The following is a 24,607-nucleotide window of genomic DNA, read 5'->3' as shown; positions in this document are numbered from 1 at the left end:
GTATACTGCAGCACTAAAGAAGCACACGGATGACCAAGCAAAATTGGTATAATTTTCCACACAAAGAAAAAGCAACGACTTGCTTCTGCTGAGCATTATTTGCAAAACTGTACAATCACACAACCACACAGGAAACTTAAATACATTCTAGCTTACATCTGTTATTATAAAGGATAGCTTTTCCTAGCTATTCCAATTAGATCAGTCTTTCATTTATCTTTTTGTTCCGTCTTTTATTTATCCTTTTTTTTTAAAAAAAAGGCAAATTAGGCCAGGCATGGTGGCTCATGCTTGTAATTTCAGTACTCAGAAAGGCCAAGGTGGGAGGATTGCCTGAGGCCAAGAGTTCAAGACCAACCTGGGCAACAAAGTTAGAACTCCATCTCTACAAAAAAAAAAAAATTAGCTGGGCATGGTGGTGCACACCTATAGTCCCAGCTCCTTGGGAGGCTAAGACAGGAGGATTGCTTAAACCCAAGAGTTTGAGGCTGCAGTGAACTATGACTGTGCCACTGCACTCTAGCCTAGGCGACAGAGTGAGACTGTCTCAAAGAAAAAAGAAAAGCAAAGAGAAGTAAAGAAAAGAAAAAGCAAATTATGTTCAAAGGACAAAACGCTGCCACTTTTCAAAAAGTAAAAGCAGTTTTATGCAATGCAGACCGAAGACAGCGAATACCCCATCAGTGGAGGCAAGGGTGAAAGGTGCCACTTTCTGTTGCAGAAACAGCCCAGAAATTCCAGGGAGGGAAGTAACAAACCAGAGGAACAGCAGGTTCTTTTGCAGCATATACGACCAGTGGAACTTCACGCCACTTGTTAACTCTGTAGAGGACTCGTGGATGCTGGTGTAATGTGGGCCAGAGGCTGGCATGGTGATGGGAGAATTACACAGATCTCAACTGACCCTGGGGAAAGAAGAGCTGCCATGCTCAAAATAAGAGACTGATGTTCTCATCTGTTAATGTAGCCAAGACTGGTCCTGATGAGATATGGGCGTTTTTCAGGAGGATCTGGGAGAGAAGATGACTTATTTTCTAGAATTATTTTTGGCTTCTAATACCTGAAGTGGACCAGGGTGTCTGGACAGCTGGCTTAGCTGGTTCTTGGTGCTGATGGAAAAGCCGACCCAGCTTGTCTTGTGCTTCCTGTTTGCCTTTCTCCTCACCATCCTTCTTTTTGATACTCTCCTCCCTTTTCAGTTTTTCCTCCTCGTGGAGTTTTCTTGGTCGCTGATGCTCGTCCTCCTGCTGCACATGCTCCAGCCACTGCTTGTCCCTTTCCTGAGCTCGTCTGCCAACAAACACACTTGATTACAGCAAGGAAGCAACTCTAAGTTAACACTACTGTTGCCTCTTTTCACAAAAAAAGCTCCATCCAGTAAATGGGATGGGAAACATCAAGGGAACATTGTTCTTCAGACGGGGCAACTGAATCAGGGCTTCAGTTCTGAGTGAGAAGAAATCATATGATTTAGGAAAACACAGAAAATTTCTGATGTATTTTATAAAGTGGTTACAAGAATAAGAAACACACTTAATAATAAAGCTGGTATTACACTGACCAAACAGAGCCATAAAACACAGAGAACATAACTTCTATAAAAATAAAATACACCCAACACTGTAAATGAAATATCACTTAAAATAAGTACATGATCAATCAGATCACTAAAATTTCCCCCCAGCAAAGGGTACAACACATTTACATGCATACATGTTGCTCCCCAAACCTGAAGCTGAAAGCAAGGGATTGTTTTATTGACTTCAACTACTTTGATTTTGTTTTTCAAAGTAGCTACCACAAATAGATAATTGTAATTAAATCTAGGCCTTGTAATTTTTGATGGCCTCAACCTGAAACCCACAGTAAAAGACTGAGAATGATTTTTCTCATTCTATAATACTTTATAAAGTCAGAAAATACTTTAAATGAAACTAATATGTAATAACAAATGATATAATAATAACTAGCTCTCCATATATTAACTCCTTTAAACTGCGAATCAGGTAGGTAGTCTTAGTATTACTCCCATTTTACAAATAAGGAAGCTGGGGCAGAGATATTAAATGACTTGTCCACATCACACAGTCATATGTGCCTGGGCTTCAATCCCAGGCAGCCTGGTCCCAGAGTCTCCACCCTGAACTGCCATCCTGTGACATGGCTAACGCACACAGGTCATTGGCTAGAATTAGGAATTTGCCACGGGAACATAATTGAAACAAATTATACTTTTATTCTCCATTGTCAAAAAATTACATTTATTGCTACTCTGTATGAATGTGAAATTTTTATGCAGAAGTCTTCAAACTTAAATCTTAAACATTTTATTTACAATTTTTAAAATGTCTTTTAGGAAAGTATAAAAACATTTTTTGGAGGGGTAAGGACACTGTTATTCATGACAACAAAAAACCATAATAAAAACAGTGGCCAGGCACAGTGGCTCACGCCTGTAATCCCAGCACTTTGGGAGGCTGAGGAGGGCGGATCACCAGGTCAGGAGTTCTAGACCAACATGGTGAAAGCTCATCTCTACTAATAATATAAAAATTAGCTGGGTGTGGTAGCGTGCGCCTGTAGTCCCAGCTAGTTGGGAGGCTGAGGCAGGAGAGTTGGTTGAACCAGGGAGGCAGAGGTTGCAGTGAGCTGAAATCATGCCACTGCACTCCAGCTTGGGTGACAGAGTGAGACTCCATCTCAAAAAAAAAAAAATTACTTTATATTTTCTACCAATAAAGGTCACCATATATAGTGTACAACCATCTAATTTCTGAAGTTAATTTGGAGTAGTTTTTATCTATGTAATTGGAATATATATTACATATTATATTTTTATTATGCTATTTTCTGTATTATGCTATTTTATGTATTTTATGTATTTTTCTGTATTTTATGTTTATTTCTACTCTGTGGGAATTTAACAGTTCAGTGCAGTATAGTGTGAATAATAAAAGCATTTTATACACTGTGGAGGTAAGAAAAGGATGGAATTAATCAATACAACCAAGGAGGAGACCCTTAGTCTGACCCCCAAGAAAACCATAAAACAATCATGTAAATTGGTTTCGGACCCCAGATACCTCCCCACTGGCACTGAAAAACAAACAGACGACTCTACATACCCATAAGAAAGTATGCACAGCTCTCGGCAGGTTAACTGAACTCAGCCCACTAAAGTTAATGACTTGCCTCAAGTATCCATTTCGTCGTCTTTTTAATCTAATTTCTTTTTCTTTTCTTTTTCTATTTTTGAGATAGAGTTTCTCTCTGTTGCCAGGCTAGAGTACAGTGGCATGATCTCAGCTCACTGCAACCTCCGCCTCCCGGATTCAAGTGATCATCCTGCCTCAGCCTCCCAAGTAGCTGGGACTACAGGCGCGTGCCACTGTGCCCAGCTAAGTTTTTGTATTTTTAGTAGAAACGGGGTTTCACCACGTTGGCCAGGATGGTCCTAATATTTTGACCTCGTGATCCGCCCACGTTGGCCTCCCAAAGTGCTGGGATTACAGGTGTGAGCCACCGTGCTTGGCCTTAATCTAATTTCAGTTACCAACTTTTATAATTTACAGTCTGTCATTGGGACATTTGGTCATTTTTGTTTTGTGGAGTCTAAAATTAACTGACATTTAAAAGGCAAATATCCAGTAACAAAATCAGACACAAATTTCTACAATTTACCACAGTAAGTTACAAGTAAAAATAAAAACATCACAAACACAAATCTTCAAAAACAGATAAAAACATGTCTGTATCCTACGCACTAAGCAGCAGTGGCAAATTTCCCCCTTTTGTACTAAAGTTTAATTTGCAGTTGAAAAACAGAAGGGAAACAGAGGGGCCCACCCTGACCCTGCTGGAGAAGCCCTGTGTGGGGCGCTAGCTCAGTGGCTTAGATTTTAAACCAGGCATTCCAACCCCTGTTAGCTGTTAGTAAAAGGCTGTGAACTAGAAATGTTATTTTGGCCATTAACATGCAAATGAGCACACCAAGTGTCCCAATTTCCTTGTATAATTCCATTTATCTACATAGTAGTAGCTTAGAGAGCTCTGGGAACTAACCAAAAACTTCAGGGGGTACTGATATATGCAAAGATTTATATATACACGTGTTTGTGTTTACACTCACACTTCACACGCACACTAAAGACTGAAGGCTCTTTCTGGTGCAGTAAATACTTGGAGAAGCCAGGCAAAGAATAGTAAATCCCCAAAGTTCCTTCCAGATGAGTCCATAATCCAAATAACTCACCTTTGGGCTTCTTCTTTTTGTTTTTCTAATTCTATGATCTTTCGCTCTTGTTCTTTCTGTTTCAGTCGTTCAGCCTCCATCGACTTTTGCTTCTGGAGTTGCTGCTTATTATGTATTTCTCTTAGTTCCTATAATTAACCAAGAAACAGCTCATGTAGCGACATGAGTGACAAATACATCAACTATTTATCAGCATGCAACATTTCATAGTGGGAAGCCTAGGACACTTAGGAGATAACGTTTCAGAGTTGGAAAAAGTCAACTTGGAAAGCTAAAATCATACCACATTTTGACATGACTGATTTCCAAAGGCCACTTCAGATTACATTCTAATGAGCCATACACATTATACCATTTTCCATGATCTGCTCTAGAAGAAAGCTGCTAGCGAAGGGCAGGAGAGGAGCTCTACTGATAAGGCTCAGCAATCATAATGGAACGTAACCAGTTCCAAGATATGGCGAGGATCATGAATAAAACTTAAGCTTCTTTTGATTATCAGTCAACACCAACCTCTACTGACTTTGAAAATACACATGCCTCTTCTTCACTCACTACCTCCATTCAAACCTCACCTCCACCTTTCACTAAGCTGCCTTAGAACAAATGGACATCTCTTTGCTACTCAATTCTTTGACCTCAATTCTTCCCCCAAGGGTCTATTTTTCTTCAAATTACACCTCTTCCAGAGCATCTTTTCTTACTAAATCTATCCTTCAAGTTGCTAACTGCCCCAAACTAAACCAGCAATCAGGTTGAAAGTAAAAAGCTATAATTTGATGATGACTACCTTGGATCCAATTTCCTCACTTGATACTAGCTGCAGGAATAGCAGTAATTTCCTTAGCAGGCTACTGAAAATAAAATGCATTCTGTGATATTTAAAGTACTTGAGTCACAAGTTTAAACACCTGAAAATATAAAGAACAAGGAAACGTCTGCTGAGGAAGAAACTCCCTGATTCCACAGAAATCAAAAGGTCACCAATAGATTGAGTCACTGAAACTCGTCTTACTTGGGCCAACAATAAATCAGATGAGTCAAAGTGCCCAGTAGAGCTAAGGTATCTTTCCAGTTGATTTCTTGATCTAACCAGGGCTGGTCCTCCCAGTACATGGCCCAGGGATCTCTATGGGGAGATTTAAGGACTAAGGTTTGCCCTGTCCTCTATCGCTTTTCTCACTGGCGAGGCTAGATGGGCAGGTTTCTTCCAGGCCCTAAAATTCCTACCTTTCCATTCATTCAGAGATTGAAAAACAAAGATAGACCATTTGTCTGTAGGTCGTCAGTATTAAAATATGCACTTGTTACTGGAAAAATTTCTTAAGGGTTAGGCTAACCTTTTCCTACTAATTTTGCTAAGGTTAAAGTTAAAATGCATATACAAATGTTTTATAAACTGTAAGTGATGCTGAGTGGCTTTAAAAGAGAACAATGTGGCTTTAAAACAACTTTTTCTTTTAAAAGAGATAAAAGAAAAAGTTTAACCGGAGATTAGGAGGCTGGGGGAGGTACTTAGAAGAGGAAGGCATGGGAGGAAAAGGGGAAGGGGAAAGGGGGTAGAAGGAAAAAAAGGAAAGGAAGGAAGGGGGAAGGAGGGAAAAGAAGGGAGGAAGGGACTTCAGTGGGGGAACCTAGCAGATGACACTAGGAACATCCAGGCAGGACACAGCAGGAAAAGGTACCTTTGTAAGGCACAAATTGGACTGCTCCCTATGGCAGCAGACCTGACATGTGGAACAGAGGAAAGGGGAAAAGAAGGCTAAGACTGGGAAGCAATGATGAAGTCTCACACTGTTTAAAGTGCTGAGATCAGAAAATCAACCCTAGGGAGAAAGAAGTCCATTTTTCATTACCTTTCTCACTGCCATACCAAGGGATGTAAAACTTAAGTGTTAAAAAATCAGCAGTATTGGTTTTCTTAGTAACCCAGAATCAAGAATAACTAGCAATCAGTAATAACATGAATGAAAATTTCATTTTCAATACCATCAAATTCTTAAATAGGTTCAGAAAAAATAATTTACAGCAAAAGACTATACTTAAAAGGTACAGAACTGGGAATCAAGAAACCAGGATTCTAATCTCAGGTCCCTGACATGAGCTGGCAGATGAATCAGAATAGATGATCTTTAGGTGTTCTTCGAGTTTGGGGATCTGTTAAATCTTAGACATTGTTCATCACATGAGTATTTCTTTATTTCAGTGTCTGTTTTATTTAGAATTTTATTCCTAACTGCAAGAATGAGTGAAAAGAGCATAAGCAAAATAACCCTGAGCTGAAATTAAATACAAAGGAGTAAGAAATGATGGAAGAGAAATAACATTTCAGTTTGATGTTCAGGAATCTGATTATATATTAAATAAAGAAAAGTCCTTATTTCATCCAGGAAAAAATGTATTTATGAGTGATATTCAAAATATTCAACAACAGGTACTGCACAACCAGAATGGACCCTGGCCATGATGTATCAACATACTATAATAGATAGCCCATAGGCCCAAATGAAGATTTTTCATTTTTCCCCAAGAATTACACTGCACATTTCCTTTCTATACTAGGCTCTTGTAACTGGATATGGATTTACAGATCACTGACTAGTAGATGCAAGTAAAGCTAGTAATACATTAGGAGGCACTATAAAATTGAAAAACGTGTAAGAAAAAGTGATTTTGAAGAATACAGAAAAAAAAAACCCTACCTATGACACAGTTTCAAAAATAATTTTTAAATGTATCAAATACATAAAAAAGATGTTTAAATTTTTAAAAAACACTTCTTTTTGAGTTTAGCAGCATTTGAACCAATCTTAGGAACTGATTATGTCAATTGCAGTTTCAAGTACCTCCAAGGAATGGAGCTTGCAGGAACCGTAAAAAATAGATGACAAATAAGCTAACAGAAGGCTCTGGCACCTTATGATCCAGATTTAAAGATGGCAAGGTTTTTCTATAATTTCCTTCGTCCAAGTCAAACACTGCTGAGATACACAGTTGTAAGGAAATCAACGTGCTGCCCAGAGGCAGGTATTCTGGGTCTCCTCTTTTCTTGGACTTAGGAGTTTACTATCGCATTAATCAAAATAGGCAGAGCATGGATGATTTCTAAGTTGATAAGCTTTTTAAAAAGTTGAACTTCTGAGAAGGCAATCTATAGAAAGAAGAAATATACTCTTAAAAAAATGAGTGAATGGCTCTCCTTCCTTCGCCACAACAAAGTCCTTGCAGAACACCCAGTCCCTTCACACAGGGGAGCAGATGGCTACACTATTCTCTCATTCTTTTCCATACTATTAAAGAGACTCAAGTACTGTCACAGTTATTAAGAAGTATCCTTTTAACTCTTTCAGAAAAAAAAAAAATTCAAAGAGACAAACAAATCTGGTATCATTAAATTACGTATCTAGGAAATGAGCAAATTATTGGGGGAAATGGCTAAGGAAAATTTCATCACACTGAAAGTATCAACTTTTCCTGGTAGGCAAATTGATTAAAATGACTCTGCAAATTCTATTAAATCCACATGGAATTTGTCACAGTTATTTTGCTACAACAGAAAGAAAACAAACAAGAAATTACCACATATCAAAAGTCAGTATCTCACTTGGTTCTTCCTAAAATTAAGTGATTTTTTTTCTAAAACCAGTAATTCTTACAAAAACATGTTTCTTGGCTGGGAATTAATCTAGCAATATAGCACAGAGTATACAACTTTGATTTTTCTTTTATGAATTCTATTCAAGTGTGTGGTATGTTTTATACTAGGTAGAGTATGTAATAATTTGATATTATCTTCCAATAAAACATAATTACAGTACTTTCTTAAATAAGAAATTATTAAGTAGTCAAGAAATTTTAGCTGCATGTAACAAATACTTATGCAGGAAAAAATAAAACTATAAAATGTGTACTATATATACTACACACATATATTAAATATTAAAATAAGGTTTTGTGTTTTTTTTTTTTGAGACGGAGTCTCGCTCTGCCGCCCAGGCTGGAGTGCAGTGGCCGGATCTCGGCTCACTGCAAGCACCGCCTCCCGGGTTTACGCCATTCTCCTGCCTCAGCCTCCCGAGTAGCTGGGACTACAGGCGCCGCCACCTCGCCCGGCTAGTTTTTTTTTTTTGTATTTTCTAGTAGAGATGGGGTTTCACCGTGTTAGCCAGGATGGTCTCGATCTCCTGACCTCGTGATCCGCCCATCTCGGCCTCCCAAAGTGCTGGGATTACAGGCTTGAGCCACCGTGCCCAGCCAAAATAAGGTTTTTTTTAAAATCACAAACAACTTATGCAGAATTACTAAGATACAGAATTTCTTAACCAGGTTCCATGAATAAGCTTCAGCCCTGTGGATACTAGTTGCATGCAGACTTGGGGAATATGGGCATTTTTCTAGTGGAGAAAGCTCACAGCTTTTATTAGTATCAAGGGGTCTTTGATCAAAAACAGCTCATGAACTACAATAAAAAAATTATTGGCATATCAAGATTCTGTTTTGTATTAGTTAAGATAAATGAAAATCAACTTGCTTTTAATTTTCTTCCCTAGACCAAAGAGGGAAAAGTCACTTATTTCCCCTAAAGAACTAAGTTATTTGAACCATAAAACATCTTTGGACATCCTATGGCACAGAGCCAAAGTATTTCAAAAGCAATCTGTTTGACAAATTGAATACCCAAGAAGATCCAACTATTTTTCCCCTGAGAAATGTGGCTCACTTTTACTGAACATGGTTGTTCTGCTGCTATGCTAAAAGGCACAGAATCATTTGATTTAATAACTGTGACTGTTTTTCCTTCATCTGGTCTTAGAGACACTCAAAATACATGTATTATGTGAAACAATATTACTTGAAATATGAAGTAGCATGCACCTGAACAATATGTATAGGAGTCCTTTGAAAAGAAAAAAATTAACTAGCAACAGGGGTCTATGAAAGGAGACTAGCAGTTAATGGAAATTTATTTGCTGATTTCGATTATTTAACTTTTTTGAAGGATTTTGCCTTTGGTTCACCTCAGGATGTCTCTTGGAAATGAGAGACAAAAACAAACATAACTTAATTACTTAAAATTCATGAGCTCAACAACATAAATCAAGATAAAATTACTTAGCTCACATATACCATTTATAATAATCTTCATACTGTTAATATTATATTGTTTATATTGACCTCATAAAAAAATGATGTAGCTACCAGCATCAGAAATTTCAGGTGTTTATCTATAATATCATATCCATAAAAAGTCCGAAGTATAAGTGCTTTTCTGTAAATAAACATTATTTCTTACCTAGGGATAATATGTAGCATACAATATCAAAATTTATAGAAGGTCTTTGGAGTTTTAAAATACATTAACTTTTTCAAATTAGGTGGTTGTGAAACAAATCAAGAGCTATTAAAGAAAGCCTGTTAATAAACCCCACGAGGTGAGAACTTGTGCCTGGATGGAAAATTTTGAAAAATAACGATTTCAGAACACAGAAAATATACCCAAATCAAGGTAAACTGATAGCCCATTTATCACAAAATTATAAATTTATTCATTCATTTAAAAAATGTATTTATTTAGAGACAGGGTCTCACTGTGTTGTCCAGGCTGGAGTATAGTGGCTATTCACAGGCACGATCATAGCCTTGAACGTCTGGCTTCATGTGATCCTCCCACCTCAGCCTCCAGAGATACATGCCATTGTACCAGGCTACGTTTATTCATTCTTGATGCATTAAAAGTGAGAGGACTACACAGAAAAAGATAGATATACTGATTGGTCATTTATTTATTTATTTATTTATTTGAGATGGATGGAGTCTTGCTCTGTTGCCCAGGCTGGAGTGCAGTGGCATGATCTCAGCTCTCTGCAACCTCTGCCTCCCAAGTTCAAGTGATTCTCCTGTTTCAGCCTTCCAAGTAGCTGGGATTACAGGTGCGTGCCACCACACCCAGACAATTTTTGTATTTTTAGTAGAGATGGGATTTTGTCATGTAGGTGAGGATGGTCTCAAACTCCTGACCTCAAGTGATCCACTCACCTCGACCTCCCAACGTGCTGGGATCATAGGCATGAGCCACCACACCTGGCCTGATTATTTAAATTCTGAAATGGGATATAATGTTTGAACACATGTTCAAATATTTAAATTTGAAGTCGATATTTAACAAAATGATAAGACTATTTCCCATGGCACAAAATGGTAGTCAACATACCACAAGTGCTAAGGGAGATTGGAGCAAGGTGTATGTGTGGAAGGGGGTGGGCGGAAGAGCTAGAAGCTCCTGTCCTCTCTGCAATAGCAATAGGTAATTAGACACCTTCCACCATGAGGCTTTGGGAAGTACCCTCGGAAAGTATTACCAGAAAGAGAAAACTGATTCCAGTTTGTCCTAAAAAATCTGAATTTCCCTCAAAGTGTCTGCTTTAGTCATAAAGCAATATTCCATTAAGAGAAGAAAGGATTTTTTCAAAAGATTGAGTTCTTCTTAACCCTTTCCCAAATTACCTTTTATTAAATTTTTACTACCTTAAAAAGAAAAAAACCCCACGCTATAACTAAAAAACTCAACCAACCAGCTTACTGGTATGGCACAGAATCTGACAGAATGAGAGTTAGAGAATTTTATTACTTCTATGCAGAAGAGGTCTTTTTCAAAGGATCATATATGTAAAAATAAAATTTTTGCTTGAACAAAATGAAAGAACCAAACAATACTAATTATGAGAAATCAACATTGCTGTTTGAATCCATACTGATTTCTCTTGCTGTCTCCGTGCCTCCTCTTTCTGAGTCTTTCTCCTTCCAATTGTTTCTCTTCACAAGCATTTTTTCCCCTGACTTCTTACTCTGTCCTGCAGTTCTTTCTCCAATTCTTTTCTTTTTTCCTCTCGTTGCTAAACATTTTGCCTTTCACTGCCTTCATAATGAATAAGCCTCCCATGAAAGCAAGTGTCTGAAACCAAGAGTATAAAGGCTTTAGTTAAGCAAAGAACCTCATTTACTATAACTGGCCTTCTCATTTCAACATCGATTCAGTTCTTAGGAGCAATTTTTAGAACAGGTAGCATTATGGGGATAATTTATATTTCTAACAGCCTCTTGTGTCTAATTTTAGAAGCCTGAATTTCCCAAGTATACTAAGGAATTAAATCATAATTGTGAATTAGTCTTAAATACTCAAATTTTGCTAGAAAATAAAATGCTATAGACATTTGGAATAGTATACTGACCATAATATGTCTCCCATGATAGAAATATGCACATGACCCAAATAATAATGGAGCGCTTTCACATTTTTGCAGACAAGCTCAAATTCAATGATCTAAAATGCTTGTTAAAAAGACAAGACTACAGTATACAGTACCTTGTCCAGCTTGTAATTCAGTTTACACCACCATACACACATGCAACTCGTCAATAGGAAAGAATCAATCATACGCCACGATTAATAATAACTAATAATTAACTTTTATAAAGAAGGCTTAGTACTTCATGGTAAATGCTATCTTAGACACTGAGCACTCATCTGCGCAGGGGAAACTGAAGCACAGAGCTGGAGATGGTTCATCATTCTTAGTCTGAGAAAGATGTGCATTGCCTGAGTAGGGCATGGAGACCTTTAGAAAGAAGTCTAAGTGGATGACGCAGCCCAGGAGAACTGCCAGGCACTGCAACACTGCCTCCTCCATTGCCACTGACTGGAAGAAAGAAATGCTCAAATGTAAACGGCCATTCACATTAGGACTTGTCCAGTACACACTGACTAGACAGGAACCAACAAGGACTCAACTTTTCAACATGAAACATAAAATCTAGCCCCGTTGGGTGTTGGATTCTCCTTATTTGACCTCTTAAAGGAGCCTGGAAAACTACAAGCTGTACTCTGTGCTGCTGCTCCATGTTAGAGCTAAGACATTAAAATATGGAACATTAGGCTGTCAGTGCCAAGGAAAACTGCTACAATAACTACTGACATCACCAAGGTGAAGGTAAAGTCAGGTGCCACTGTCCAAAAAGTCCTGGCAGTAATGTTAGTTAACACTTGTTTGAATCATAATTTTATACCTATAGGTAAGCACTGTGTGTAAGAAAAACAACTACCCTTTTGGTACACAGAGTCTCCAAAAAAGTTGGGAGTTTTAATTTTCGTGTAAACTGAAGTAAAAGTCATAGATAATAATTTTAAATGGTTATTTCTAGAATGTGGATTTGACAAGACTACTGAACTGATTTCTTAATAAGGTATTTGTTACATATAGAACACATTTTAAAAGCAGAAATTTATGGTAAATAAATTTTATCCACTGAATTCAAACTATTTTAAGATGTACTAATTCATGCTAGCAATAATCACAATACAATTAATTATTCCTGATTAATTCACTGTTCAAATATTTCATCTGATAATCAAAAACCTAAAATTTCCCATGCATATCAAGGGCAGCATAAGTACAAAGGCTGCCAGTTGGGGAATTTGCAGCACAAGAGCTTCAATATTTCAAGGTGCTATCGTTTCTCTTCTCCCACCCTCCCCGTTTTTACAGACTTATTTACAACCCAAAAGCAAACTTTATTTGCTACAGTAAAATTCCTGTTTCCTTTCTCAAGTAATTATTGGTTTGGGTGGTAAATAGAAAGATATTTACGCCTTAGGATTTTTTTTGGAATATATAAATGTGACACCTACAAGGTAAATATCTATTAAAATGCATGGAAAAACAGCCTTTTTGGAAAACAAAAAATAAGCCTTCAATTTCCAAGGATTATGTAGAAACTTAAAGGCCCATGACTTTGAATGTGGAGCCATGTAACAGAAGACCACAATTAAAAGTATGCCTTATGTTTTCAATACGTTGCTTCCTATACAAAACAAATACCTATTAACCTGTAACTTTTTCGTCTTTAATTAACGCTTGGAGAATTTCTATCTGGGCTTATCAGATTTTGGGTAGGGAAGGGAGGAATGTAATTCTTCCTGAAGAAAATGGGAGAAATCCACAAAAGACAAATTAATCTGAGCAAGACATTCTAGAGGAAAGAACTAAATCAGATTGTATGTTAAAAGAAAAGGCAAGTATAAGTGTATTCAGTTTTTTGACTAAATACACTTCCTGTACTTCCTAATAACTGTCCTATAACTCAGAATCTGGGCTGAACCAGGGTACGATTATTCCCTGTATTACCTTTATACCTAACAAACTGGACATAACTCTGAACATGCATCAAAGTAAGTGAATGACTTCTTGCAATTTACCCAAAATAGTGAGAATCAGTTTGTGTTAAATGTTATCCTCCTTTGTGGAGCCAGCCACTTAATATAGATGTAGTATCCTGATCAACTAATTTTAAAATTCTGTACTCTGTAAGGTACTCCTCCAGTGTTACTGTACTAATCTATAATGAGGGAACTGCATTTCCTTCTTCCAGGTGAACAATCTATGTGAACATGAAATACAAAAGAATCGGAAGCCCGAATTTCTCTTCTGTACTCTCCAGCTGGCTTCCTTTAAGGGAAGGAAGGTTTAGGATCCTGCAGATTCACACCACCAGGTTAGATGTGTGAAATGACACATCCCAGGAAGGTAGAAGTAATTTTTGCATCATCAGTGTGGATGCTCTAAAGGCACTGCTGATCAAGAGGGACACTGAAGAAACTCCAAGGGTCAGGAGGCTGGCTCTGCCTGGTCTATCTCATCATCCAAGAAAACACAGTTGCTAACGGACACATGCTCTAAGGTTAGAAAAAAAGTACTTCATTTTCCAGTGTGGCTACAACAAAGAAAAGTGGGCAAATGACACTTAAGGGACTAAATGATAAATCCATCTCTGAGTTGTCTCAATCAAATTCTATAAATCTTTTGATTCTCCAATTTAACTGTTTGCTTTGGCTTTACCAGGTTTGAGAGGAATGCTAGAGATAATAAGCGTAACACAACATATTAACTAAGTCCTCCAAATGCGTGTTAAATAACAAAACAATATAGTTATACTGACCTGTGATTTGTTTATTGTTTTGTTTGTTTGTTTTTTGAGACAGCGTCTTACTCTGTTGCCCGGGCTGGAGTACAGTGGCACAATCATGGCTCACTGCAGCCCCGACCTCCCAGATTCTAGTGATTCTCTGACCTCAGCTTCCCAAGTAGCTGGGACTACAGGCACACGCCACCATACCCGACTAATTTTGGTATTTTTTTTTCTTTCTTTCTTTTTTTTTTTTTTAAGTAGAGACAGTGTTTCACCCTTTTGCCCAGGCTGGCCTTGAATTCCTGAGCTCAAGTGATCCACCTGCCTCCCAAAGTGGTGGGATTACAGGCACACGCCACTGCACCTGGCCTGACCTGTGATTTTTAAACTCATCTTATTAATTTAAATTTAAAGTTAATAAGAGAAAGCCAAAATTAAAATTAAAAAACAAGAAGAAATATTCTTATTTAAAAATAAGTATATTTGGAAAAAGGGCTAGTGGAAAGGGGGGCTAAAATTAGCCTTTATATAAGAAACTCTGTGATGCTGAAAGCAGCCATAGTCAATTAAACAAAGTAGGGGTGACTCACCACATATTAAGAGTGTTCTCTTTAGTAATGACAACAGCAATTCAATCACCAAAATTATTTAATCTACAGATCTTCTAGACATTTATCAAAAGTCTCACTAGAGTATCATTTTCTAATACCTGAACTTTGTTTTGGGGACTCAAATTTCTAGAAAAAGAATCTTAATGTGAAGGCACAAATCTGGACTACTACCTGGGTTCAGAAGATAGCTTAATATTTAACAGTTTATATCCCAAGAGACTATTAAAAAGCAATGTAGGTTTTGCAACAGTGCTATTTTCTTTTTTTTGCTTATAAAAGAGACAAGTGACAATGAAAGTTAATGTGAGCGTATTTTAACTGAACTTAATCTTTTTTGTTTTTTTGTTTTTAATTGTACTTATTCTTGAGATGGTTAATTTATAGCTGTACTTCCAATACTGACATACCACACATAATCATATATGCATGAATATAGAACATATATAGTGTACACACATACACACACTGTGTAAGCATGAAAGCAAAGTGAAGAAAAACACTAAGTTGGCTCAAATAATATTTCCCCTAAGAGCACTTTCCTGGAATTGTACAATTGAGAAAAGATCATTACCTAATACTCTGAAAGAACAGCACACATACCTCAAACTCAGATGTCTAGACAATTTGGCCTAAAATCTCAATCCAAAGGTCAACTATTATAAAAGTTTCAAATATGATTTCTAATTTTTAATTTTGTTTTTAGAATTAAAGAATAGGAGTTTTAGTTCTTCCTACTGTCAAAAGCTGAATTGGCCAGAGTCAAGTATAAAGAATTTTAAGTTAGATAAGGAAAACAAATATTTAGAGGGGAAAAAAGTATAACATCCAATTTCTTATAAGAATAACAAAAACGTTAATATCTACATACATCTAAAGTAGTATATGACTGTTTATAAGAAATAAACTGTGTTGTGATTTTAAGAATTAACATTCTTTTTTTCTTTTTTTTTGAGATGGAGTCTCGCTCTGTCACCTAGGCTGGAGTGCAGTGGCGCGATCTCGGCTCACTGCAAGCTCCACCTCCTGGGTTCACGCCATTCTCCTGCCTCAGCCTCTCGAGTAGCTGGGACTATAGGCGCCCGCCACCACGCCTGGCTAATTTTTTTTGTATTTTTAGTAGAGATGGGGTTTCACTGTGTTAGCTAGGATGGTCTCCATCTCCTGACCTCGTGATCCACCCACCTCGGCCTCCCAAAGTGCTGGGATTACAGGTGTGAGCCACCACGCCCAGCCAATAATTAACATTCTTAAGATGATACAGTTGTAAAGTTAAACCAGAAACACCAAATCTGAAAGAGGCTGTGATCTAACCATTTTACATTTCCTCAGAGTTTTGGCATTTTCCCAATTTTACTGTGCAAATGTGACAAAACCATACACCACTTCTGCCACAAGAGACAAAAGCAATTACTCCACTAAAACAGTAAGATTTAAAAATGTGAGGTAACAAAATAAAGATCTACATTTAAGCGCAATGAAGATAAGAAGTGGCAGAAAAATTCTTAGTTTTAAAAAAGAAAACAATCCCTTTTAATAGTATTCAAAGAACATAAGAAAGATAAAGCTTTTGGAATCAACTTGATGTGATTGCAAACAGACAAAAGAATGGAGATGTGTCAAAATATGATTCAGGTTAAAAATAGATGTCATGCTGGGGCCACTCATTGAGCCCTAATTTATAGATGCCAAATTCATTTTTGTATTTTCAAGGAGAAAAGTGCAATTTAGATTGTCTCACAATGGCATAATAAATTTTTCTGCCTGAGATTAAATAGCAACTAATCATTTGGACAGTTAAAAAAATTAAAGGGTAGGACATACATGTAAGCACACATAAAAGAGTTACCTTCAGCTGATTATTGAAAATATCAATCTCCTGTAGTTTTGATCTAGTTTCTTTCTCCACTTCATCCAGTTGGTCTCGTAGCTGCTGCCGAGCTAGTTCTTTTGCTTCTAAGGCTCTTTTAAGTGTAACAAGTGAATCTCCTATTTTAGAAAAACATTGCAAAGATAAGAAAAACTTTAATTTGCAGTGAGGAAAATGTTTTTTAATGTTCTCATTTCACTTAAGGAAATTCTTGCTGGTTATAAAATAAGAGAAGGCCAGGCACGGTGGCCTATGCCTATAATCCCAGCACTTTGGGAGACCAAAGCGGGCAGATCACCTGGGGTCAGGAGTTCAAGACCAGCCTGGCCAATACAGTGAAACCCCATCTCTGCTAAAAATACAAAAACTAGCTGGATATGGTGGCATGCACCTGTAGTCCCAGCTACTTGGGAGGCTGAGGCGAGAGAATCTTGAACCCGTGAGGCGGAGGTTACAGTGGGTCGAGATTGCACCACGGCACTCTAGTGGTGTGCCTGGGGGACAGAGCGAGACTCCATCTCAAAAAAAGAAAGAAAAAAGTAAAGGTCAACTTTAAAAATAAAACACCTACTGTGCAAACTGTTCTGCTGAACTTGTTTTAATTGGTCATTGAGTATCTGTTTTTCTGGAATAAGTCTTCCAAGCATTTGCTGAGATTCCTGGGAAGGAAGGAGGAAAACAGTAATGAATGACAGGGAAGGCTACCATGTCTACATTAAGTTCCAGGCAGAGCTTAAGTCAGTTTTCTCAGACTCTTCCCAAATCCTGTACGGTGAAGCTGCATTTAATCATTAGCTAGGTGAGGCTCCTGCTTTCTTGCTAATAAATTAACTGTTTGCCAAATGCTTTTCCCTAAAATAAAGTTAAGACAACTATAGCTTCCCTGATATTTCTTATATTTTTGTTGACTTACTGGATATTTATAAGCTTCAAAAAATGTACATTAAGTACCACTCCACAGAGATAAATTGAAGTAATGATCTTCCAATGGCACCGGGATCAAATGCAAATGCAGTGATCCTACTGTTTGTAAACTAACTCAGTGGTCTAAATAGGAGTTATCTTATTACTCTGTCCTGAACTTTGATACTTACTAAGGCTGAACTTAGGTTTACCATATACCTGAAGTTGGAAACAGAAATCAAAGATTTTTAACAACTAGAATCTTAGCTGCTGTATATATTTTTCCACCACACTGGATGGAATTTTAAACAGGTACACAAAAGTTTTGAAGCAACTATTTTTTTACTGACACAAGAAAAAAGTTAAGCCACACTGCACAGGCTGTTTGGAATTTTTGTGGTTAACTTGCCAAGCATAGTATTTGCTTAAATTTAGCTTAAAATATCCTGTATAGTTTCTGCACATTTCAGTAAATGGCAGCCTTCCCAGGTTATAATAAAGAATATTTGACTCTTATTTTTACCTTGATAAAAAATGAGCTCTATGTATTGACTTTTTCTTTGAAAAACTAAAAATGTCTTAATTAAAATTTTTCATCAGAAGCTAAAAACCAGTCCATTTTGGAATAACTACCTTTAGATACAGACTGGTTTACATGGAATAAATCTCTGTGTAATGTATGTCTAAATGGTAGACAGAGTTAATTCAATAGCAAGAATTTAGAAGCATCTTCTCCTATGAATAATCCATAACAGAAAAAAAAATCTTGATAAAACAGAATACACATATCAGATCTGACTTATCTCCAAAGCAAGTATCTGCTAATCCCTGTACAGAAAGGGAACCAATATCTCATTACCTACTACATACTTTTCTTTCTTCAAAGAATGTTTTATTTTTTACTTCATTACATTTTGGGGAATCCTGATTTTTATCATATTATCAATAAGTGAACATTCTAAGCATCAATCTTAAATAATAAAAATTGTACTTCGTCATATAGTATTAGGTGATAATACTTAGATAAATAAACCCATGGCCTTCATCCTTAAATTTTCCAGGAGAATATTTTATGGAACTTCACCTCAAGAGTTAATGAAAGACACTTAAAGAGAGTTAACACATAGAAAAATATACTTAGGCCAAGGTGGGCGGATCACCTGAGGTCAGGAGTTCGAGAACAGCCTGGCCAACATGGTGAAACCCCATCTCTACAAAAAATAGAAAAATCAGCCGGGTGTGGTGGTGCTTGCCTGTAATCACAGCTACTGGGGAGGTTGAGGAAGGAGAATCACTTGAACTCGGGAGGCGGAGGTTGCAGTGAGCCGAGATTGCGCCACTGCATTCCAGCCTGGGCAACAGTGAGACTTTGTCTCAAAAAAAAAAAAAAAACCATATATATATATACACACACACACACACACACACACACACACACACTTTAAAAAGGTGCATGTATTTTGTAATATTTTAAAATAATTTCCAGCAATCAACTTCTGATACTTTTTACTTTACAAATCTCAAATTTCAAATGTATAAGAACATTCTTAGGACTTCAAAGTACATGAAACAATAACTGAACAGAACAGAAATGAAAGGAAAATGGACAAATCCACAATGATCAGGATTTCAGTGTTCCACTCTCAGTAGCTAATAAAAGTAGTCACAAAATCAGTCAAGACATAGGAGACTTGAAGACCACCATGAATCAACTTGATCTAACTGACATTTAGGGGACACTCTACAAAACTATAACAGCATGCACATTCTCTTCAAGCGCCCATAGAATATTCCCCAAGACAGATCATATGCTGAGCCATAAATCTCAATAAATGTGAAAGAATTCGAATAAATTACAAAGAAAATTTTAAAAAGATTTTGAATTGAATATGAAAATGCAACATTTTAAAACTTTGTGGGATATGGCAATTTCAGTGTTTAGATGGAAATTTAAAGCTTAAAATGTTTGTATCAAAAATGAAGAAAGGTCCAAAATCAATTATCTAAACTTCCTCCTTATGAAGCCTGACAAAAGAAAATTAAACCCCAAATAAATAATTGGAAGAAACAAGAGAAAAAGAGCATAAATAAATAAAACAGAAAACAGACATACCACAGAGAAAAACAATAAAGCCAAGAGCTTATTTAAAAAAAAAAAAATCAATAAAGCCAAGAACTTATTTTTTAAAAATCAACAAACTCCAGATAGACTGATCAAGAAAAGGAGGAGGAGAGAGACAGTAGGAGAAAGGAGAGAAGGGATTAGGAAGGAAAAGGAGGAGGAAGCTGGAAGACAGAGTGAGATGACACAAATCACCAATATCAGGAAAGAAAGAAGGGACATCACTACAGATACTACAGACTTGCATACAATAAGAAAATGTTAGAAACAACTTTATACAAATAAATTTAGTAATTTAGATAATATAAACAAATTCATTGACAGATATAAATAATCAAAACAGATTCAAGGAGAAAAAGAAAATCAGAATAGCCCTATACCTACTGAATAAATTTTATAATTAAGTCTTATCACAAAGAAAATTCCAGGTCCAGAGGGCTTCACTGGTGAATGCCACCAAAATTTAAAGAAGAAATGCTATTTCAACACAAACATTATTAGAAAACAGAGGAGGAAGGAATACTTTCCAACTCATTTTCTTAGGCCAGCATTACCCTGATATCAAAACTAGACAAGAATATTAGAAGAAAACTAAAAACCAATTATCTCTGTTGAATTGAATTCAATAGATTTAAAAAGATCCTCAAAAAAAAAAAAAAAAAAAAAAAAAAAAAAAAACGGGAAATGGAATGTAGTGAAATATTTTAATAAAGGGTAATATACCATGATCAAAAGTGGTTTATCCCAAGAACGGAAGGCTGATTTAACATTCAAATGGCAATCCATGTATTTCATCATATTAACAAAATAAGAAAGAAAAAACATAATACTTATCTCAATAGATGCGGGAAAAAACATATGATCTAATTCAACACCCATTCATCATAAAAACCCTCAGCATAAAGGGAAGTCCATCAACCTGATAAAAGGCATTTACAAGAATCCTGGTTAACACTATACTCAATGGTGAGAGAGCTTTCCTTCATTGAGAGGGAACAAGGCTCTTCCCACTTCTATCCAATATAGTATGGGAGGTTCTGGTCAACAAAGTAAGATACACAAAGAAAGTTAGTTAAGCAATCATAGATATAAGGTCAATATACAAAAATAAGTTCTATTTCCATGTACTGGCACCAAACAACTGGAAACTAAAATAAAAATATGCAATATACGATAGCATCGAAAGCCACAAAATACTCAGGGATAAACTTTACAAAGTATATATACAAGACTTAGACACGGCAAACTACAAAACATTGCTGAGTGAAATTTATAACAACCTAAACAGAGATTTATGCCATAGATTTACTATTGCTAAGATGCCAAATCTTCCCAAATTGACTTATAAATTCAATGGAATTCCAACAAAATTCCAAGCATGTCTGGTAAGCTGATTCTAAAATGTACATGGAAATGTTAAGGACCTAGAATAACCAAAAACAATTCTGAAAAAAGAAGAACAATAACAGAGAATTCGTATCACCTGACTTCAAAAATCAGGTATCGACACAGTGAGATACTGGTAAAGGACAAACAGATCTAAAGAACAGAATAGAGTCCAGAATAGACCATTACAAATATGTTTAACCGATTTTCAACAAGCTACCAAGGTAACTCAATGGGAGAAAAGACAGTGTTTTTAATAAATCGTGTTATAACAACTGTGTATCAGTATGTAAAAAAAAAAAACCTCAACCTTTACCCTATATGCAAAAATCAACTTGAAATAGCTCATAGACCTAAACATGTAAGATACAACTATGAAACTTAAAATTTTAAAGTTTTTTTGCAATTTATAAAAACTTAAAACTAATTTTTTTTTAAACCCCAAAAACTTCTAGAAGAAAATAAAATATCTGCAATCATGGGGCAGTCAAAGATTTCTTAGATAGAACATAAAAAGCATGAACACCAAAAGAAAAAAAATGGTAAACTGAACTTTATCAAAATTTAAAACTTCTGCCCTTTAAAAAATGCCATTACAAAAATTAAACCCAAGCCAGATTGGGAGAAAATATTTGCAAAACATGTATCTGACAAATGACTTGTTAAGAACATAAAAAGAACTTTTACAAATAAATAGTAAGACAAACAGCCCAATAAAAAATGGGCAAAAGATTTGTTCAGACACTTCAACAAAGATATACAGTAAAAGATACTCGCCAATAAACATGTAAGATGATTCCCAACATCATTAGCCTTCAGGGAAATACAAATTAAATGATCAGAATGTAAAATGGTACAAACTCTGTGCAGTTTGACAGTTCTCTTGCTTTTCTTTCTCTTCTCTCTTTTTTTTTTTTGAACAGGGTCTCAGTCTGTGGCCCAGGCTGTCAGTGGCTCAATCATAGCTCACTGCATCCTCCATCTCTTGGGCTCAAGTGGTCCTCCTGCCTCAGGCAGGTACTACAGGTGAATGCCCCCATGCCAGCTAATTTTTAAATTTTTTTAATGTAGAGATGTTGGCCAGGCTGGTCTCAAATTCCTGGGCTCAAGCAATCCTCCTACCTTGCCCTCTCAAAGTATTGGGTTTACAGGTGTGAGCCACTGTGCCTGGCCTGACAGTTTCTTATGGGGTTAAATATATACTTATATGACATGGTAGTTCTGTTCCTAAAAATTTACCCAAGAGAAATAAACCATTTCCGCATAAAGACTTGTACATAAATGCTCACTGCAGTTTTATTCATAAAAGTTCCAAACTGGAAAGAACCTGAATATCAACCAATAGGTGAATGAACATATAAGGAAACACTACTCTGTGATGAAAAGAAACAAAGGAGTCATTCACTCAATAACATGGATATATCTCAAAAACATCATGCTGAGAAAAAGTCTGACATAAAAGAGTCACAGACAAATATGATCATCTGTAGGCAACATTTACATGAATTTGATGTTCAACAGTTGGTACCAAACCAGGTTATATCGTAACAACTTTGGACAGGGTTTAAAATGAAGACAGAACTACTAATAGTGCTCTGTGCATCTCCAACTATTTACTATACGTATAGCTCTCATATGACCCCCCTAAAATACTTAAGTGTACTTATTTATTATAATTATCGCAGTAAAGCCAAAGTCCTGTTGGTGGACTACAGGTTCTGTGTGATCCAGCTCCCACCTGCTCTAACCAGTAGTCTCCTTGCTGTAACTGGCATCTCAAGAGTCCTGCCATGGCCTCAGGACTTTGGCACTGCTATTTCTCTGCCTAGATCTTGCTCTACCAGATACCCACATGGCTTAGCCTATCATTAATTTCAAGTCTCTGCTCAAATGTCACCATCCAGAAAGACCTGTCTTGGCTACCTTAGTTAAAATCACCACCTTTCTTATCCCTAGGACTCTCTATTCCCTTCCCTACTCACTCTCCCTAGCACTTTTCATCTTCTAATACAGTACATACTTTATTTTGTTAGTCTCTGTTCCTCCTGCAAACAGAGAGGGTAAGCTCCCAGAAGACAGAGTGTCTGTCCCTGCTGTAGCCTCAGAAACTGCAAAAGCATCTGGCCCAAAGCAGTGCTCAATAAACATTTGCTGAGTCTGTCTCCTTGACAGGCTACTTTTCACACAAGGACCCTGTCTACTTCATTTTTGCTTCCCAGTGCCTAATACAAGATAGTTGCTTAATGTTTACTGAATAAATAAGTAAATGAAATGAATTAGAGAAAAGGATGCCAGTTTAATAGCATTTAAGAGGCATATTTCCTCACCTGTAATTGTTGCTGTAGATGGGTGATTTCGGCAATTCTCAACTCTCTAGATTTGTTTGTGCTCTCAATTTCTTGCCTTTGGGTGGTCAATCGACATCTGATATCTTGAAGTTTCCCTTCTAGTTGATGCTTTTTATCATTCTTGAACAAATGAAAGAGTAATAAAAAATTACTACTGTTTTTAATGGTTCCATCTTAGTATATTTCCAAAGTATAACCAAACTTCACTCACTAGAGCTTCTAATTCAAATTCCAATGTCTTTTTCTTTGCTTTCAGTACAACTATGTCCTCTTGTTCTTTGTTTCTTTGATTTAGTAGTTCTTGCCTTCGATTCCGTTCCCACTCAAGTTGTCGTTGCCTTTCAAGTTCCCGTTTTGCAGCCTGTGACATTTACAAAGAGACAAATTACTAATTTTTCAGTTCTTACACCACACAATGTCTCTTCACAAAAGTGACATCTAGTAAGTCCCTCCTTTTAGGGAGTAAATAATAAACATTACAAGAAATCACATTACAAACCAAAAAATAACTTATAAAAATACGGTATTCCTTCTATGGGAATAAAGGGAATATACAGAACTGGTTATTATATTTATGTAATATTATATTTATGTAAGATGACAGGATCATTTCCCCATTAGAATTCCATTCTTTATGCCTTCAAGAATGCTTGATGTACTAACTAAAAGTGCTCCTTCTTACTTACTGACACGCCAAGAAGGAAAATTTCTTTATGCAGTAAAATCAAACTAAAACACTCCTGAACAAAAACAAACAAAAGTTGATTTTACTCCACCAAAAGAGAAATTATTATTTAACTCCAGCCTGGGCGACAGAGTGAGACTCTGTCTCAAAAAAAAAGGAGTTATGGCTATAAGTTTCGTTTCTTTCTTTTTTTTGAGACAGGGTCTTGCTCTGTCACCCCGGCTGGAATGCAGTGGCCCTCCAACTACTGGCCTCAAGTGAGCATCCCTCCTCAGCCTCCCAAAGTGCTGGGATTACAGGCTTGAGGCACGGCACTCAGGCTATTTTTTTATATCGAAAAATTCCTCATTTTTATCTTCCATTCACATGAGAGAATTATGTGTTGCTTCTGCAGTAATGTACTAAAATTGGAAAGAGAGACAAGATTGGCTTAGTCCCTTTCCAGGTATGGTGCTAAATTTATGAAGACT

The 24,607-nt window shown here is 36.6% G+C and overlaps 1 protein-coding gene across 11 annotated transcripts in view; it reads right to left on the bottom strand.

Annotated features, from left to right (window-relative positions):
• ITSN1 (intersectin 1) overlaps positions 1-24,607 on the bottom strand; it is a 243,923-nt gene that overhangs the window by 92,040 nt on the left and 127,276 nt on the right. For all 11 annotated transcript variants that reach the window (XM_009202312.4, XM_009202315.4, XM_009202320.4 and 8 more), the window contains 6 exon segments: positions 23,664-23,813; positions 23,432-23,572; positions 17,265-17,352; positions 16,673-16,812; positions 4,253-4,380; positions 1,061-1,290 (listed from right to left, as the gene is read on the bottom strand). In XM_009202312.4, coding sequence (XP_009200576.1) covers positions 1,061-1,290; positions 4,253-4,380; positions 16,673-16,812; positions 17,265-17,352; positions 23,432-23,572; positions 23,664-23,813 — 877 coding nt within the window.

The sequence above is a fragment of the Papio anubis genome, chromosome 4 (genome assembly GCF_008728515.1).
Source record: "Papio anubis isolate 15944 chromosome 4, Panubis1.0, whole genome shotgun sequence".
Lineage (NCBI taxonomy): Eukaryota > Metazoa > Chordata > Mammalia > Primates > Cercopithecidae > Papio > Papio anubis.
This window is presented reverse-complemented; position numbering and strand designations above follow the sequence as displayed.